We start from the raw sequence: 19,371 nt of genomic DNA on the forward strand, positions 1-19,371 counted from the left end.
AACTTGAGCTATATACCTCCTTTTAAGACCCAGGCCCACTTTTTGTTACCTTAATAAAGAGCAAACAAATCTTATGACCCTATATACCTTAATTAAATATGCTTTATTGCTAAAAAATGCTAACAATCATCTGAGTCTTCAGTGAGCTATAATCTTATTGCTGGTGGAGGGTCTTGCCTCAATGTTGATGGCAGCTGAGTGATCAGGGTGGTGGATGCTGAAGATTAGGGTGGCTGTGGCAATTTCCTAAAATAAGACAATGATGAAGTTTGTTCATCATTTGCAATCCTTCCCCCCTCCCCACTCCCCATGATAGGCCCCGGTGTGTGATGTTCCCCTTCCCGAGTCCAAGTGATCTCATTGTTCAGTTCCCACCTATGAGTGAGAACATGCGGTGTTTGGTTTTCTGTTCTTGCGATAGTTTGCTGAGAATGATGGTTTCCAGCTGCATTCATGTCCCTACAAAGGATACAAACTCATCCTTTTTTATGGCTGCATAGTATTCCATGGTGTATATCACTTCTAATTTTAGTTGTCTTGCTATTATTTCTACCACATCTGCAGTGATTTCCTCCAATGATGTCTTGAACCCCTCCAAGTCATCCATGAGGGTTGGAATCAACTTCTTCCAAACTCCTGTTAATGTTGATATTTTGACTTCCTCCCATGAATCACAAATGTTCTTAATGACATCTAGAATAGCAAGTCCCATCCAGAGGTTTTCAATTTGCTTTGCCCAGACTCATCAGAGCAATCACCATCTACAGCAACTATAGCCTTACAAAATGTATTTCTTAAACAATAGGACTTGAAAGTCAAAATTATTCTTTGTTCCATGAGTTGCAGAATGGATATTGTAATAGCAAGCATGAAAACAACATTAATCTCCTTGTACATCTCTATCAGGGCTCTTGGGTAACTAGGAGTATTGCCAATGAGCAGTAATATACTGAAAAATGTCTTTTTTTTTTCCCTGAACAGTAGGTCTCAACAGTGGGTTTAAAATACTCAGCACACCATGCTATAAACAGATGTGCTGTCATTCAGGCTTTGTTGTTCTATTTATAGACAAAAGGCATAGTAGATTTAACATAATTTTTAAGGGCCCTAGAATTTTTGGAATGGCAAATGAGCACTGGCTTCAACTTAAAGGTTCCAGGATCACTAGCCTCTATCAAGAGAGGCAGCCTGTCCTTCGAAGCTATGAAGCTGGGCACTGACTTCGCTCTAGCTATGAAAGACTAGATGGCATCTTCTTCCAATAGAAGGCTGCTGCTTCTACAATTAAAACCTGTTGTTTAGTGTAACCACCTTTATCAATTATCTTAGCTAGATCTTCTGGCTAACCTGCTATAGCTTTTATATCAGCATCTGTAGCATTACCCTGAACTTTTATGTTACAAAAATGGCTTTTTTCCTTATCATGAGCCAACCCCTGCTAGCTTCAAACTTTTCTTGTGTAGCTTCCTCACCTCTCTCAGCCTTCACAGAATTGAAGAGAGCTAGGGAATTGCTCTAGACTAGGCTTTGGCTTGAGGGAGTGTTGTGGCTGGTTTGATCTTCTATTTAGACCACTAAAATTTTCTCCATATCAGTAATAAAGCTGTTTCATTTTCTTATTATTCATATGTTCGCTGGAGTAGCAATTTTAATTTCTTTCAAGAACATTCCCTTGCATTCACAACTTGGCTATCTGTTTGGCACAAGAACCTTAGCTTTTAGCCTATCTCAGATTTTGACATGCCTTCCTCACCAAGCTTAATAATTTGTAGCTGTTGATTTAAAGTAAGAAATGCAGAACACTTCCCTTCCCTTGAACACTCCAAGGCCACTGTAGAGTTACTATTTAGATCAATTTCAATATTCTTGTAGGTCAAAGAATAGAGGGGCCCAAGGAGACAGAGAGATGGGGAAACAGCTGGTCAGTAAAGCAGCCAGAACACACACACCGGTTATCAATGAAGCTCACTGTCTTATGTGTGTGTGGTTCACGGCACCCTGAAACAATGATAACACTAACATCAAAGATCACAGATCACAAAGAACCATAACAGATGTAACAGTAAGGAAAACATTTAAAACACTGCAAGAATTACCAAAATATGAGACAGAGGCAGAAAGTGAGCATATGCTGGAGGAAAAATGGCACCCAAAGTCTTACTCAACACAGGGTTACCACAAACCTTCTATACACACACACACACACACACACACACACACACATATATATTCACACACATACATAATATCTGTGAAGCACAATGAAGTGAAGGATATCTGTGAAGTGCAATGAAGTGAAGCATAATAAAAAGAAGTATAGCTGCATTAAGAAGATAACAACGTCAATGTGGCAAATAAACATCTGCCTAAATTCAATTATTTGCTGGAAAGCTCAGTTTCTACCATTGACAAAAAGAGTATCAGTTGTTTTTCTATGAACAGGCTCACTCCATTCATTTTTGAGAAAACACCTACCAAATAAGCATATTTAGGTAACCACAGTTTATTGTCGTTTCAAGGAAAAGTGGTGATCCATGAAAACAATGGTTGGTTCAGCTCACAACTCAAAAAGTTTGCACAAGTCCTCTGCCTTGAGACAATCATTCTATTTTGTTATGTGGCTAAAGGGCTTAACATGTACTTCTTATTTCATCACAGATTATTCAAAAAAAGGGTATTCAAGGACTGAGATTTAATAAATGTAATAACTGTTAATGTCTCATCAAGGACATTCTTAAACTGTATATGTAAGAAAATGAAGAATACAATGACTACTGGTACCATTTGAAGTCACTGCCTTGATTGGCCAACATGCCAGCAGTTGTACAAATAGTATCTTAGGATGATTGTGAAGTAGCTTTGACTTGAGGACTCCCTGAAAAGGTCCTGGGATTGTGCAGGGGTATGCAGACTAAAATTTCAGAACCACTCTTACAAAACATAGCCCTCAGTGGGACTGTAAAGAATGGAGTATGAAGAGTGAGAAGAGGCAAGCAAGGAAGAAAGAAAGAGATAGTCTAGTTTTTCTGAAGACATTGCTGCATTAAGGAGCCACTTTTTCCCCCTACTTCTTCTAACATTCACTAGTATCCCAATATGGCATTTAACAGGATGCATCATTCACAGTCTAGAGAAGTAACCTGTTTATCATCTGATCTGTTTTTTTTTTTTCCTCAGGTCTTATGAGTGACTTTCCTAGCGTGAGAAAATATCATATCTCACTGCCCCCTTCCCAAAATCAACTACAAAAGTAGTTCTTTTTCCACCCCATTCTTATCTATTGCCTAACATTTCTCAACCTTCCCAAGGCTATGTTTATTGATCTTTACTATTATAATGTCTTTTTTGTCATCTGAAATTCTCCCTCCTCCTTCCACCTCACTTTCTTCAGGTTCTGCACCATTCCAAAAGCTTAACAGTAGTAACAATCTAATTTGAAATAAGGTGATATTATACTTATCAGTGATCTATTTCTTTTTTCCTAAGATAAATCATCCTTGAAAAAATCCTTAACCTGGTATAATAAAGTTGTGCTATATCACCTTATCTTCCCATATATGTACTCATTAGTTATTCAATCAACAAATTAACACTCATTAAGCACATATTCTGTATCAGACACTGTGCTGCACACTGGGGGATACAGAAATAAACTGTGAACTTGGGGACAGAGAAATTTGTCAGAAACATCATGTCCTTTAAAGAAACAAATACAAGTATGCTACAGGCTAAATTATGTCCCCTCAAAGTTGATATGTTAAAGTCCTAACTCCCAGTACCTCAGAACATGACTGTATTTGGGGATACGGTGCTTAAAGAAATAATTAAAGTAAAAAAGTTGTTGCATGGCTTCAAACTACTGTACCTAAAACCGTATCTATATTGATAAAAGAGGCTTCTTTTCAGTCACCCTAATCCAATCATGGGATATTGTCCAGAAGAATGGGTGAGTTACTCCAATGTACGTTTCTCTCAATCACACGGACGTTTATATTTTCCTATAAGAATATTCAGTAATTGTAGTGAACTAGAAGATCACACATATTTAAATGCTGATTGAAGAGAAAGAACCAACTTCAGGAAATTTTAAGATGTAAGCAAATGTTTTTAAAAACTATCACTTGAGAGTCGATCACTTATTTAAGAGTACAAGTATTCAATATTTTCAAAAATTCATTTTTAAGTGTAGTTAAAGTCTTTACTATCACAAAAGCAAATTTTTTTTAATAATCCACAAATGTTAAAATGTATGTTTTGTATAAATATTATTTGGCACATGATATATAACGATGACTAATCAGACAATTTCAAAGGTATTTTCATGTGTTTGTGTTTTAAAATAATTAATGTAAGTTGTTTAGTATACCTTTCAACCCATACATTAATGATCATTAATAGCATTATACTTGGTGTGCTTAGGACGGAATATTACATGCACCTTTCATGGTAATAATGCATGCTTCCTTAAATTACAATTTTAAGTTGACTTTAGCAGGGTTCCCCCACTGTTAAATAGACAATAAAAGCATTTAATGTTTTAAGGCTTTATATGGGCTAAAATCCCATTTACTGCATTTTAACAACAGAACTTTTGAAGAAAAACTTAAGACTCTGCAGCTCAGAGTCTCTTGGAATTGCTCCTACACTTATCTGATTCACGGTCTTGGCCAAATTCCTGAATAGGTTCAGCATATAACAAGTCACACCTACACAATGCCTACGCAAATGATGTAACACTGACAAGCAAGTATGTTCACATCCTAGGGAGAAAAAAAGCCACCTCCTTAATATTTCTTTGGTTGATTAACTACATAAAGATCACTATTTTGTATTTTAATATTAGGAATTAAAAGGTTTCAATGATACTCTTCTTAAAACTAAATCCCAGCACAGACACAGCTGAGATTTCCCTGAATTTAAGGACTACATTGACAACTTTTCAGCATGTTGCTATATTTAACATGAAGATGTTACTGAATATATTTCATTATGTTATACAGTATTTTCTTTACGAAAACCCATGAGAGAAATTTCTCTGGTCTGTTTAATCTGTTTCCACCTTTAAAATACTGTCAATTATAATACACTCAAATATATTAGCTTCTTTATAATGGCTGCTGGAAAACTTAAGTCTTAATTTTTGACCTACTAGAAAAAGACTTACAGACCCTTATGTCATGCTTTTGTGAACAGAGTGTACTCCTGGCTTCATCTAATCTTTCCTGCTCTGCGTTTTCTGTTTCCATCATCTTCACTACTTATTTTTAATTTTATTTAGTATTCATCTATGAAAGCCTTAAATCCTTTCTGGAACAAAGCTGGAGATAAACAAAAGCATGTATGAGTAAATACATACACCAAAAGACAAAGTAGGTAATTTTAATAGCTTGAAATGTTTGCCTGGTGATATTTTATTTAAGTGAAATATTTAAGCATTTATACATCTGGAATATAAAACAACTTCATCTCTGTTCTTCTAAAATTAACACCATAAAAATAGCTATAAAGTGCAAAATAGTTAAAAGAATATTGCACTTTTAGAAACTCTAAAATAAAATTGTATATAATATACATGCCTACTCTAGAGATCAGTTCTACAAACACTCCCCACCGACATCATGATCACCACCACCACCACCACCACCAATCTATTAACAGTTCCTTCTAGTTTTTCTCTCCTCAGAACACTGTTCAAGTCCCATCTCCTTGTCTTATATATCTCCTGTACCAATTCACTGCCAAGCCATAATTCATCTCAGTTTGTCCTTTTTGTGCCCTAAAAATGTTTCTTTATATTTCACTTTATATTCTATAATGCATAAATATTAGGTTTCTTTAAGACGACATCTATTTTATAGTCACTAATACTGCTTATACAACTGTTGGTGAACACACCGAGCATTCAATAAATGTCTTTCCTTGGGAGGCTAAAGTGGCAAGATCACTTAAGGCTAGGAGTTCAAGACCAGCCTGAGCAACACAGCAAAACCTTGTGTCCAGATTTTTTTTTTAATTAGCTGGGTGTGGTGGTGCATGCCTGTAGGAACAGCTCCTTGGGAAGCTGGGGATGGAGGATCACTTGAGCCCAGGAGTTCAAGGCTATCGTGAACTACAATCATGCCACTGCACTACAGCCTGGCTGACAGAGCAAGACCCCATCTCTAAAACCCAATAAAATAATAAAATAAAAATGTATTTATTTTAAAATGTTCCAGAGCACTATAAATAATCTATGTTCAACTGCCTTATTTTCCCCCTTTAAAACTAAATCTCAGCCACTTGAAATTAGTAGTTTCTCTTCATCTTTCTCCCCTTAAATTGTGGTTGGTGCTGTTTTTCTCAAGGCTGTTACTATGTGTATGTAATATTTTTCATGTATTAGATGTTAGGTATATAAAGGTTAGGAACCAGACCTATACACTTCTTTTCTAAAACCATGTTATTAAGTGATTAATAAACAACTTTAGTAATGACTATAATAGTTAATCTTACCCAATTTTGCTTTCTGCCTTGAAATGTAAGCTCTCTGAAGACTTAAATTTGACACAAACCACATATCACCCAGTAACTACCCTCGTTCTACTTTACACACCCTTGTTCTACTTTATTTTAACAGATGATAGACAAATTCATACATGAATTAAGATATAAATTCTGATTTCTGTGACACAGCTAAGAAATGTAGATTAAATTACCAGGAGAGAACAAGCTGTATTCATGCCAGCATGTGAGCAAGGAGAAAGGAATACCATTTTTTACAAAAATCAAGCTACTTTGATTTAGGCAGCTAATAGAGTATGCTATATTTTTCCCTAGAAAAATCAGTAAGCCTAGGGAATTGGAAAACCTTGATTGTTATAGAGAAGTACAAAGAAATGGTAATAAAAGTACAACAGAAATGAAAGGAATAAAATTAAAGAATTACCTTTGTGTGCATCCTTTCAGAAGTTTAGAAACAAATCATTAATCAGATTTCTACGTGTGTGTTCACTTTTTTTTCGCTAAATGTTTAGAAAAGAAACAAATGGGGAAAAAAAAGTATTCATTACCTTTCCAAATGACCCCTGACCAAGAACCTTGAGCAACTCAAACTGTGCAGGATCTGCTTTCTCATAGCCTTCTTTAACATGATGAGTAATAGGGATTTCTTTAACAACTCCTTCATCCTGTAAAAAGAAATCCAAACAATATTTGAATCCATTTTCAACATCTTCTGATTAGTTCCATTTAAAATCAGAAGTCATAATAGGAATAATATACCCAACTTCCTCAATGTAGCAGAGAGTTTTATGGGCTACCAGTATCCTTATTTCCTTGTTTTCTAACACATACAGCACATACAGATGCACTACCACCACCTTCCCTACTACATAATTTCATGTAAATAAAATGTAAAAAGAAATCTATGCTTCAGCTTTCCCTTCCAGCTTGGAAGCAATAAAATAAAATTATTAACAACAGTCTCAAGACCCTTCACTGGACTGTGACTAATGAGGTAGAAGCAGGAAAAGTCAAGAAAAAACCTTGTAAATTGTGGGGCATGACCAAAAAACGTGACCTCAAGAGCTCTTTTAAATAGTATTTCACTATACTATTTTAAATGTTTAAATGGTCAACTAACCACATCAATGAAAAAGAACCTGGCATAGACCAACAAAATCTGCACAGCCCAAACAAATGTTTCCAGGCTATGTCCCGTTTACTGAAATTTTATATATAAATTATATGCCAGATTTCGTACCACCTGGGTGAAGCAGAAAGGATGCCACCCAGTAAGTGGTTCTTCCCCTTGATGCAGGACTCCACTCAGCTGTGATGACTACATTCAAGTGAGCTGTAATTAATTCCAGTCCCTAGAGAAGCACAATAGCTAAGATGACAGATGTATATCACAAAATAACAGAGTTGGAAGGGATATCTTATCCAACTCTCTGACTGTATAAAGAAGAAAACTAAGACTCACAGAATTTAAGTTTACATGACTACTTAATCACAATGTCTATAAATCTTGGTAGCATTCCATTAGAGCACACTAATTTTAGCCTGGATGCCAACAATGTTCTCAATCTATTCACTCTTCAATTAACTGATTAGTCAATGGTGATTGTAGCCAAAGTGAACAAGAGCATGGTCCCAAATGAGCGAGACTTCATGGCAGCTAAAATAAGGTCCATGGAATATAGGTAGTCAGACATTCACTATCTCAAGAGGGGTACCTAGGCAAAGAAATTTTAATTGTAGGTGTCAGGAACCACTAGCAAATCAACAAGAAATGACGAATAACTGATTCTGAGAGTTTATCATGTGTTTCTGACACATCAAAATAGTATTCCACCAGACCCTTTTAAATAGTGATGGCAATTTATAAATGTTTTCTGAAAACAAAAATTAAATTAAAATCAATCTGCTATGGAAGTGAATTTCCCTGTTTGAAAGGGTCCCTGTTTTAAAAAGTCAACAACTTTTTTTAATGCAAATATATATGCTTTCTAGCTGACATCTGCGGACTATATTAAAGTATAATATACCTGTATGTGCCTATAAGCTAAGAAACCTTAGCTAAATCACAAACCACTCTCTCCTTCAGTTTTCTCACATGACAAAGGGGTTTTGTTACATGGGTCTCTAAGGTCCCCTCAATGTCTGTGACTCTATATTGAACACAATATAATATTTTTTATGTTCAAGAAGGTAGTTCAGGTCCCTGCTTATGTTTAGATTATCACTATAAGCATGGATCATAATGGCATCAGTTTTTTTATAAGTGTTCAGAGTTAGGAAACGAATTGTACTCTAGTTAGTTTCACCAAACCTAAGCAGGTTTTCCAAATGAAAATGTTTGTCCAATGCCCTTTTACCTTTTATTAATAATCCACACATGCCCATTCTCTAAAATGCAACGTCTTTCAATTTTCAGCAGCAGTACCCTAAAAAGTTCCCAATATGAAAATGCAACTAGATGAGAAAAATCACTTTTCCCAGGAGACAGCCAACATAAAATGTTACACTGTATCCTAACAACTAATTACTGTGTCTTTCTTTCCCACTGGACTGTGGGCTTCTTAAATTCAGGTATTATACCACATTGATCTCTTTATTCCTAATGCTTAGCACAATACTTTTTTGATCTCATGAGAGCAAAGAAAGACAAAGAAATCTGCTCAATGTTATAAAAGAAACAGGAAAAAATACATACTTTTTAAAAGGAAGATAGTGTTTACCACCAACAAATAGGGCAACTGTGAGATGATGGATGTTAATTTGCTTAACAATAATAATAATTTTACAATGTATGTGAAAACACCCCATTGTACACCTTAAATATATACAATAGAAAAGAAAGATTTTAAAGTTAAAATTAATAAGAAATCTCAAAATTATTCTTAAATACAGTCTACAAAACAAAATATATATATACCCACAATTTCTTTTTTTAAATATATAAAGGAAACAAGGAAACAGGAGATTCTGGCTAATGAAATTGTGTCAGCTTTGAATATAACTAACTTTGTGATAACGATATTTCTAAATAAAATAAGCAAATCTTCCCATACACTGTGAAGAATATAAACTTTTTCCATATTATCCACTGTCAGTATTTTTATTACACTGTGCTGAGTATGTGTTGTACTCAACACAAATAAAGGATACAATAACCCCTGAATATTAACTTAATGCTTGGCCATTTGCCTTTTTAAATAAAGACATATGTTCCTAGGACAACAACTACTACATATTATATCCCTGAATTATGACTACTGTGCCTTCACACAGACAATTTGTAATGCCCTGGTTGCCCATAAGAATCACCTGTAGCAGAAATATTTATTTACTACACTTGTTTGGGTCCCACCCTCAGAGATTGTGGTTCAGTAGAACTATAGGAGGACGTAAGCATGTGTATTTTTTAAGCCTCCCAAGTTGATTCAGACACATGGCCAGGATTGAAAAACAATATTTGGGTGCTTCTAAGATTCATAGTTATATAGATATATAATAGATATACACACAAATACATACACATATGTGCATACATGTGTGCACACACACATATACATATATGTGTATGTGTTTATATATAGTGACTTATTACTTTTATCATTTCTATGCCAATAGCTCTTTTTTACTCTCAAAGTATGTGATACCCTCCTGTGTCGCCATTTCCAATACTTATTCTGTCTTACTCCATCTGCTCCCTGCCCCATTCTTGTCTATTGCCTAAAATTTCTCAGCCATCCCGAGGCCATGTTTATTGATTTTTTACTATTATAATGTCCTTTTTTGTCAACTGAAACTCTCTTTCTTCCCTCCACCTCCCTTTCTTCAGGTTCTGCACCATTCCAAAAGCTTGACAGTAACAACAATCTAGCCTGAAATAGGTGGTAATGTACTTACAAGTTATTTATTTCTTTTTTCCTAAGAATAAATCATCCTTGAAAAATCTCCCTATCCTGATATGATAAAGTTGTGCTATATCACCTTATCTTCCCATATATACACTCTTATTATTCACCCAGCAAATCAACATTCGTTAAGCACATATCCTATTATCAGACACTGTGCTGCACACTGGGGATACAGAAATAAACTGTGAATTTGAGGACAGACAACTTTGTCAGAAACATCACATCCATCAAAGAAACAAAAAGCTACAAGTATGCTATGGGCTAAATTATGTCCCCTAAAAGTTAATATATTAAAGTCCTAACTCCCAATACCTCAGAACATGACTGTATTTAGGGATAGGACCCTTAAGGAAGTAATTAAGGTAAAATGAGGCCATATGGGTGGGTTCTAATCCAATATGACTGACATCCTTATAAGAGGAGGAAATCAGAATACCTACACCCACAGAGGAATGACCACGTAAAGGCACAGGGAGAAGACTCATCTATAAGCTAAGGAGAGACGATTCAGAAAAACCAACCCCGCCAACACCTTGATCTCAATCTTACAGAATGCAGCATCTTGGGAAAATAAATTTCGGCTGTTAAAGCCACCCATCTGTGGTTATTTGGTTAGGGTAGCCCTAGCAAACCTACACACGGTACATAATCTTAGTTGATCTTTGAAAACAATGTTGCTACTGTGAAATGAAGATTTAATAATCTCCAAATAAGGATCCCTAGTCTTTCTATATCAAATAACAAATCTGAATCTGAGGCCAGGAAGACTATGAATTAGGTTTTATTATTTTTTCGCAACCATAAAGTAATCAGTGATATAGAGAAGAAGTATGAAGGCTCAACCACAACCAAAATAGTATGCTCTGACCTCTATAATCTGTGATCATCTTTTTAATCCAGAGGGCCAACAGTGCTGTAACACTGGGAAAACACACTGTTAAAGTACAAAATGAACTGTCAAATCTACTATTGCTCCATTCATTTGATAACTGATTTGTTTAGGAAGATGAAATCACCTGTTAATTGAAAAGAGAAAAAGCTGATGACAACCTAATAGCAATACACTATAGCTCAATTACAACAGTTTTCATATGACTGTGGAACTAACCTCCAGAAAACAAATCAAAACAAAAGAAGTATTTTTAAAGCCTGAACTTGTTCATTCTTATTTAATAATAAAACATTCATCTATTCAAACATCTGCTTTATTTGTAGGTACACAGGCCAGTTTGCTGAAAAGATCACCCTAAAAATCCAAGAATCATTTAGTTGTGGATTTGTTGAAACATATATGCAAAGACCCAGAAGAGCAGCTTGATATACCCTTCTCATTCACTGAATAATATCGGGTCAGTGAAAACCATGTCAAATATTAGCAAACTTTGAAAGAAAGCTAAGGGTAATATCAATATAAATGCCAAAATGCCACCAGGGTGAACTAAGCACATCAAAATTATGTACACAATGGAAGGTATCTGCAGAAGACTTAGGTTTGTAAAAGTTTGCATTGATGACTGAAAACCAAAGAATGCTGGCAAACTAGTTCCCACTTGGTTTGGTTTATTCTACTTACGACGGTCAGCTCCTTAGTTCCCTCATCTACAAATTGGCAATAATACCTACTCTACTTCAGATCTCAGTCATACGGATCAACTGAGAACTCTGAAACCCACAAAACATCCATAAAAATTGAAGTTACTGAACTTATTTGTACAGATGTTCCTGGACTTATGACAGTGTTGTCCCAATAAACCTATTGTAAGTTGAAAATGCACTTTCAGCTTACAGTGAGTTTATCCAAACATAATCCTATTTTAAGTTGAGGAACATAATGAATATCACTTTTGCATCACTATAAAGTTGAAACTCATAAGTTGAACCATCCTGAGTCAGAGACCCTCTGTACCACTTATCTTTGCATACCTGATGGTGCAGCATAACTCCACTTTATAGTGGCTAACCAACATTTTTTAGTTGAACAATAATTATTCATCTGAGAGTTTTGCATACCTATAGGACAAAGGTGCAACTTTTTTAAGTAACTGAATAGAAATTAGAAGTAAACACCAGCATTGCAAGAGAAAAAATACTGAAGCATAGTAAGGCTAAATGTGCATCAGAATAGAAAGACAAATAGAGGAAAAAAATATACACCATACAGGAAGCAGGCATTCTCAGCTTGAAATAGTTCCTACCCGTGGTTCCACTGAGTCTAAGTAAAACACACTTGTAAAAAAGTATTTTTGAAATAATTCTTAAGAGATATATGTCAAGAATAGTTTTTAAAATAAGAAATTCACGGCTTAAAACTATCAGGATATCAGATTTGTTTTTCAAAATATACATTTTCAGATAACTATGACACTTATATCTATGCATAATAAAACTATAAATCACTTTAGAGACTAAACATGTTGCTGACCTTGCACTAATGTAATCAACAAAGAATCTAATTGCTAACTGAATCTTCTTTGAAATTTTAAAGATACTGATAGCATTAAAAATATGTATTTTATTTCAGGAAAAACAGATACTGGGTAGAGTTTAAAAAAAAATACAAATGGATCATAAACTACCAAATATAAGACAGCTATGCTTATTTTGACAACAAATAAAAAATTAACTCATGTCAGCCAACTACTAAAGGACACAAATCATAACATACTTTTTCTAACCTTGACATTGAAAGAAGCAGGAGACTAGGTGGTGAAATGTGGTATTAGATATAGTTTACCAGCGGCCTGTTACCAAATACTTACCATCACAGAGCAGTCTCTACAATCCTACACTATTTTAAAATGGTAAAAAAAAAAAAAAAAAAAAAAAAAAAAAAAGGCCAACCACAAAAAAAAAAAAAACACGGCAATCACGAAGAAAAAAAAAATCCTAGCTATATATTTAAAAATTTTAAGGGATAAATATATATGGTGTTTTTAATCACTCATATAGTTTTATCAACACAAATTGAGTACTTTAACCATCACACACCCAAAGTACATGGTTTCAAGTCCAGATAACTCAGGCCACAAACTAAATCAAATCCTTGGAAGTGATTCTAGGTCCTTTACTCTCCAAAATTTCACACTCTACCTTTTAGCCACTGAAGTTGATTGCATAAGGTAGATCATATAAGTAACTAGCACTGTATACTTTTACTGCCTTTCCACTGAAAACTGAATTTCCTGACTTATCTTCTGTTAAAATTATAAAGGTAAATATTTGCCAATCATCCTGTGTATGTGTCCTTGAGTTTATGCACCACACACACTGTTCCCCTGTGGTGTGAGGCATGATGTCCTTGTGAATTTATTAATGCTAAAATATAATAAGCAGCCTTCTCCACTGTCTTTAATAGTTCCTTATACTCCTTTATCTTTTATAAACTGGCAACATTAATATTACTATGCCTATTAGTCCGTATGATCTGTAGACAAATCTCTAGATAATGGTTTTGATAGTTTACATTTAATTATACTCAAAATTACAATACATTATTAATATTAAGTAAAATGCAAAAGCTACAAAGACAACATTGCATCTCTCATCTTGTCAATCAAAATTAAAAGTGTTGTTACATGGTTACTATCTGCAGAAATAGTTACATAGAACATTTCAAAGGATAGTTTTAGACAAACCCAATTTAAATCCTTCTGCTGGTTTCTACTGAGCTAATTCCAATTATGAACAAGTTTTGGTGGAGGGGTCATCAAAGTTGATTTCATCCACAACCAAACAAAAAAAGGATAATGTTCTCCTTATCTTCTACTTCTTCGGGTCTACACAACATATCTGACTGAAAAGGAAGCACACTGCCCTAAGTCTTGATTCCGCTACTAGCTAGTTTTATCACCTAGTATAAATCACAGACTCTCCAGGTTTCATACAATGAAGTATTACATAATATCTCTGAGGTTCTTCCCAGCTTAAAAAATCTGTAACTCTATGAAACTATCTATAGAAATAACAACCATGAAATAACAACACAAATGGAGATGCTGATTTAGTCAGACTCTCCCTAAAAGTCTTAAGAATACTCTCTGTAAAACTAGATCTTGTAAAATAAGACTCTAGTATATAGGCATTACATAGAATGGTCCAATGGCTAAGCAGTCTTTAAAACTAGTTAGAAACTTCTGAAATAATTTACATGTAATCCTTTCTAAAAGCCAGGAAATGGATTTTAAATGATTTCAAGTTATGCTTATATAGTTCAGTATTTCCAAGTCAGATATCCTTTCTACCCTGAGGTTGAAGATAATCTTCTCAAAGGATTCTATATTTAAGTATAATAATTCAGTTACTCATACACTGGCAAGTGAAAATTTTATCCATTACACTTAAAAATTCAATAGCATGTAAATTATGTCTCAATAAAGCTGTTTATTTTAAAAAATGCATGCATAAGTATTTCTGTCAGGAAAACCTGTCCTATATTTTAAACTGCAGTTGAGTTATTAATAATTCCATTTGCCTATTACCAACTTACCTGAATATGTTTGTTTGATAGGAGCTTTTCTCCTTTCCCTTTATTCTTTTTCCTTATATGCTAAAAATGAGGCTTAATAAATTAACATAAATACTTACATGACAAGAATCTGCTTCTCCCTCTTCCATTGGCTCATCAACCATTTTAAGACCATTTACCTGAAAAACATTGTTCAAAAATTGAGGTTCAAGAGTATTAAAACAAGAGTGATAACTAAGAAAAATATAACCCTAGGCATTTCCTTCCACAATCTAACAAGATCCACACTTACTGAAAAACAAAAGGACAAAGGACACATAGAAGTACTTAGAAAAGGAACACTATTAACATGGTTCCCAGATTCTCCTTGAGAAACTTTGATTTTCAGAGCTTTATGCTTAATTTCATATTGTTTACAGATCTGCAATAACAGATAACTATACACTAAGTATATAACCTATGTACTTTCATTAAATTGTCCCCAACCAAGTATTTATGAAAGGAAAAAAAAGCCACAGAAATCTACCTACCATGGGGGTATATTCAAAGCAAATTATAATAAGAAGAGTTATATATAATTGCACTGTTGTGAATTCCTCTTTCATTCAGTTAATTAAACATCATAAGATACTATAAAGAAGAAAGAATAAACTATAGGAGAAAGATATAAGTAATCATGGAAACAAAATAATTCAACATGCAGAGCTCAGTAGGTAATACTACTCACTTTTTAACCACTAATTCAAGAAACAGTAGAGGACTTAGATCAAGGTTCTACAAACTATAACCCACGAGCTAAATCTGACCTCCTGTCCGTTTCTGTAAAACTTTTACTAGAACACAGCCAGACCCATTTTTTCCATCTTATCTATGGCTGCTTTTGCACTACAACAGCAGAGTTGACAAGTTGTGACAGAGACCCTATGCCTGCAAAGCTTAAAATATTTCCTATCTGCACCCTTACAATCTGCCAAACACTGACCTGAGATGTTTGAAAATTAGGTAACAGGAAGACGACCTAGATAAAAAGGATTTTTACCACTGCCTATTTGTAAGTCAACAGAAAAAAAAATTAAAAAGTAAATTAGAGTTTCTTGTGACAGTCAAAATGAAATAAGCTCATAAGCCTATCTCTCCCCTGATTATAAACTAAAATCCTTATATAGAATACAAAAAGAAACTACCTAAGAATTCCTAAAATGAAACAATAACAAATTAATTAGGGAAAATCAAAATTTGAAAACTAACTCTGATGAATTCCCTAGGTTTATTTTCCACCTTTATCTCCTGAATTTGACCCGAGGAGAGAATAAGTCACAAGATTACACAGTAGACATCAACAAAAATTCCAAGGAAAATCCCATTTTCTATACAAAGGACCAGGAAAAGACGTACTTTTGAGCCTGTAAACATAAGGAGAATCCAGGATTCTCCATGTACACACTTTCTCTTTTTTGATGCTGAGCCCAACTCCAAGGCAAGCCCTGATCAACAGAAAATCCATCTTTTTGGCCAGAGGAAGCAGGAAAAGAGGTCCCTATTATAAGAAAAATGTGAGGGTAATCCCTGTTAATTTTTTTTTTCACTCTCTTCTTTACTTCATCCAAAAGGCAGCTCCAATAGTGTAAAGTTATATTACAGCATAAAAGGCTAAGACTCTGAGAGAAACTCATATTTCTGGCCAGCAGAACAGAATAAAGGGCCCATGGGAATTGAAGAATCTGAAAGAAATCAGAGACGACAGAATGAAGACAGCAGATCCCTAATTCTGTGTATGAACCAACACAAGTCCTGGTCACAACAACAAACTGTATGTGTGCAGAAAAGCCTAAAGAAACATAACAAAGTCTTTGAGTACTGAACTACAATACCGATAATTGCTCGTCTCAGACTAACCACTGAATTAGCACATCCAATGAGTGGCACATGCAGAGTGCTGACCCAAACTCTCCGAAAACTGAATTAACATTGGAACCATTATCCAGAGAGGACAAGACATAACTTTGGAGTCAACCTAACTAGGTAGACTGCCTGCTGAAACAAACAAACAAATCATCAACAAGTATCAACTCCAAGATGGCTCCAAAGTTGAACTATCTGACAAGAATCTTAAAGCAGCTATTATAACTATGCTTTTCTGGATAAAAATAAACACACCTGAATGAAATGATAAAAGGTTCTCAGCAGAGAAATAAAAACTATAAAAAAAAGTAATTCTAGAACTAAAAATCATAATATATGAAAAATTTTAAAAATAATGGATAGGCTCAATAAAAGAATGGAGGTGGCTGAGGAAATAAAGTTTAAGACAGATTAACAGATGTCATCCAATATGAAGACAGTGAAAATGATGAAAAATAAACAGAACCTCAGAGACATATGAAACACTATCAGACATTCTAAAATCCATGTCATTAACATCCCATAAAATAACAGAGTAATACTGAAAAAATCACTTAACAAAATAAAGCCAATCCCATTCATATGAAATAATGAAAACAAGGAAATGTATAGAGACAGAACGCAGACTAATGTTTGGTTAGGGGTGAGGTATGTGGAGACACAGGTCATAGCTAAAGGGTACAATGTTCCTTTTTGATGTGATGAACTTTTAAAATTCACTGTTGTGATAGTTGTATATATTTGTGAATATAATAAAAAGTATTGGACTGTATATTTTAAATGAGTGAATTATATGCTATGTGAATTTTATCTCACTAAAGCTGTATTTTCAAGAAAAATAATGGCTGAACATTTTCCAAATTTGGAAAAAAAAATACAGTTTCAAGAAGGTCAGTAAACCCCAAACAGAATAAAATTAAAGAAATCCACCCCAAGACACGTCTTAAGTAAACTACTTTAAACCAAAGGAAAAATTGGTAAAAAATATTGAAAGGAGTGAGAGAGAAACCACACATTACACAAAAGGGAACACCAAACTGAAAGACTGCAGATTTCTCATAAGAAATCATGGAGACCAGAAAACAGAGAACATTAACCTGAAATCATTGGAAACACATTAAGACACAAATCTGTACATACATTTTTACAGCAGCTTTATCATTGTCATAAATCAGAAACAATCAAGATGGTCTTCAACTGATGAGTGGATAAATAGAATACTACTTTTTACTCATCAATAAAAAGAAGAGAACTGTTGATACTTGTAACAACATCGATGAATCTTAAAAGCATTTCTGCTAACTGAAAGAAGACAAATCCAAAAGGCTAAATATTATATGACTTCATGTATAAGATACTTTGAATAAAGCAAAACTGTAGGGAAAGAATTAAGATAATTGCTTCAACTGGTTGGGGGTAAAGGAAGATATCACTCAGCAATTAAAAAGAATAATATATTGATACATTCAACAACATGGATGAATCCCAAACACATTGTAAAGAAAAGGAGCAAGATTCAAAAGGCTACATTCTGTAGGATTCCATTTATATGTTATTCTGGAAAAGGTAAAACTAAAAGGAAAGGAGAAGAAATTAGTGGGTGCAAGGAGTTAGGGATAGGGGAGAGGCTGACTACAAAGAGGCATCACATGGGAAGAGTGTGTGTATGTGTGTGTGTGTGCTGGGGAGGGTGGGTTATCGAACTACTCTTTATCTGGATTGTGGTGATGGTTACACAACTCTATACATTTTTTAATCTCAGAACTCTACATGAAAAAGAGCGAATTTTACTATATGAAAAATTAGAAACCAATTTATTAAAAAGTAAATTAGCATTATTTACTCAACTAGCATCTTTATTCTAAAAAAATCTCATTGAAAACCAGCAATGGTCAATAAAGTCAGTAATGGTGTCTACTTTGCTAACAGATCCATCAGTCATTATCTTATTTGATCTCTCTGCAGCATGTCACAGGTGACCACTCTCCTATTTGAGTCTTTAGCTTCTGTAACACCATACACTCATTTTATTTTACTCCAATTTCCTTTGCTGCTTTTTGTCAATACCCTGGAAACACTGTAATTCCTCAGGAAATGGACTAGGATCACCTTCGCATCCCACTCCACATTCTTTGCCCAGGCAGCTAATTTACTAACATGATTCACGTTTACTCAGTGACTAACTCTCAGTTCCTGATCCATATATCCAACTGCATATTTGACATTTCCACATGTTTATCTCAGATGTCTCTCAAAAATAACCAATACAAAAAGGAATTCTTGACCCCTGCTTCATATCTGCTCTTTCTTCAGGGTTTCCCATTTCATTAAATGATAACACCATCTACCACCTTAGCTCAACAAAACAGATTATGTGAGATTAAAAAAAAAAAAAACTGTGACAGATTCATCGTAAGCATATAGAAAGAAGAGCATTCAGAAAAACAGTGCAGAAATCAATATTAAGACAGAATTGTGATAATTAAATTTTTGCCATAAAATGATTTTCAGAATTATCCATAGAAAAAAGGATTATGCATAGAAAGAGGATTATCCATAAAAAAAGAAAAATATTGCTTTCCTCTGTTACCTTAGTTA

At 34.4% G+C, this 19,371-nt stretch overlaps 1 protein-coding gene across 7 annotated transcripts in view; it reads right to left on the reverse strand.

Moving 5' to 3' along the window:
- RPS6KA6 (ribosomal protein S6 kinase A6) overlaps positions 1-19,371 on the reverse strand; it is a 130,463-nt gene that overhangs the window by 91,251 nt on the left and 19,841 nt on the right. For all 7 annotated transcript variants that reach the window (XM_077988374.1, XM_015127735.3, XM_077988371.1 and 4 more), the window contains 2 exons: positions 14,991-15,050; positions 7,050-7,166 (listed from right to left, as the gene is read on the reverse strand). Coding sequence is in view for 6 of the 7 variants with exons in the window: in XM_015127735.3 (XP_014983221.1) it covers positions 7,050-7,166; positions 14,991-15,050 (177 nt within the window). In the remaining variant the exon portion in view is untranslated. The remainder of the gene's footprint in view (positions 1-7,049; positions 7,167-14,990; positions 15,051-19,371) is intronic.

This window comes from Macaca mulatta, chromosome X, assembly GCF_049350105.2.
Source record: "Macaca mulatta isolate MMU2019108-1 chromosome X, T2T-MMU8v2.0, whole genome shotgun sequence".
NCBI lineage: Eukaryota > Metazoa > Chordata > Mammalia > Primates > Cercopithecidae > Macaca > Macaca mulatta.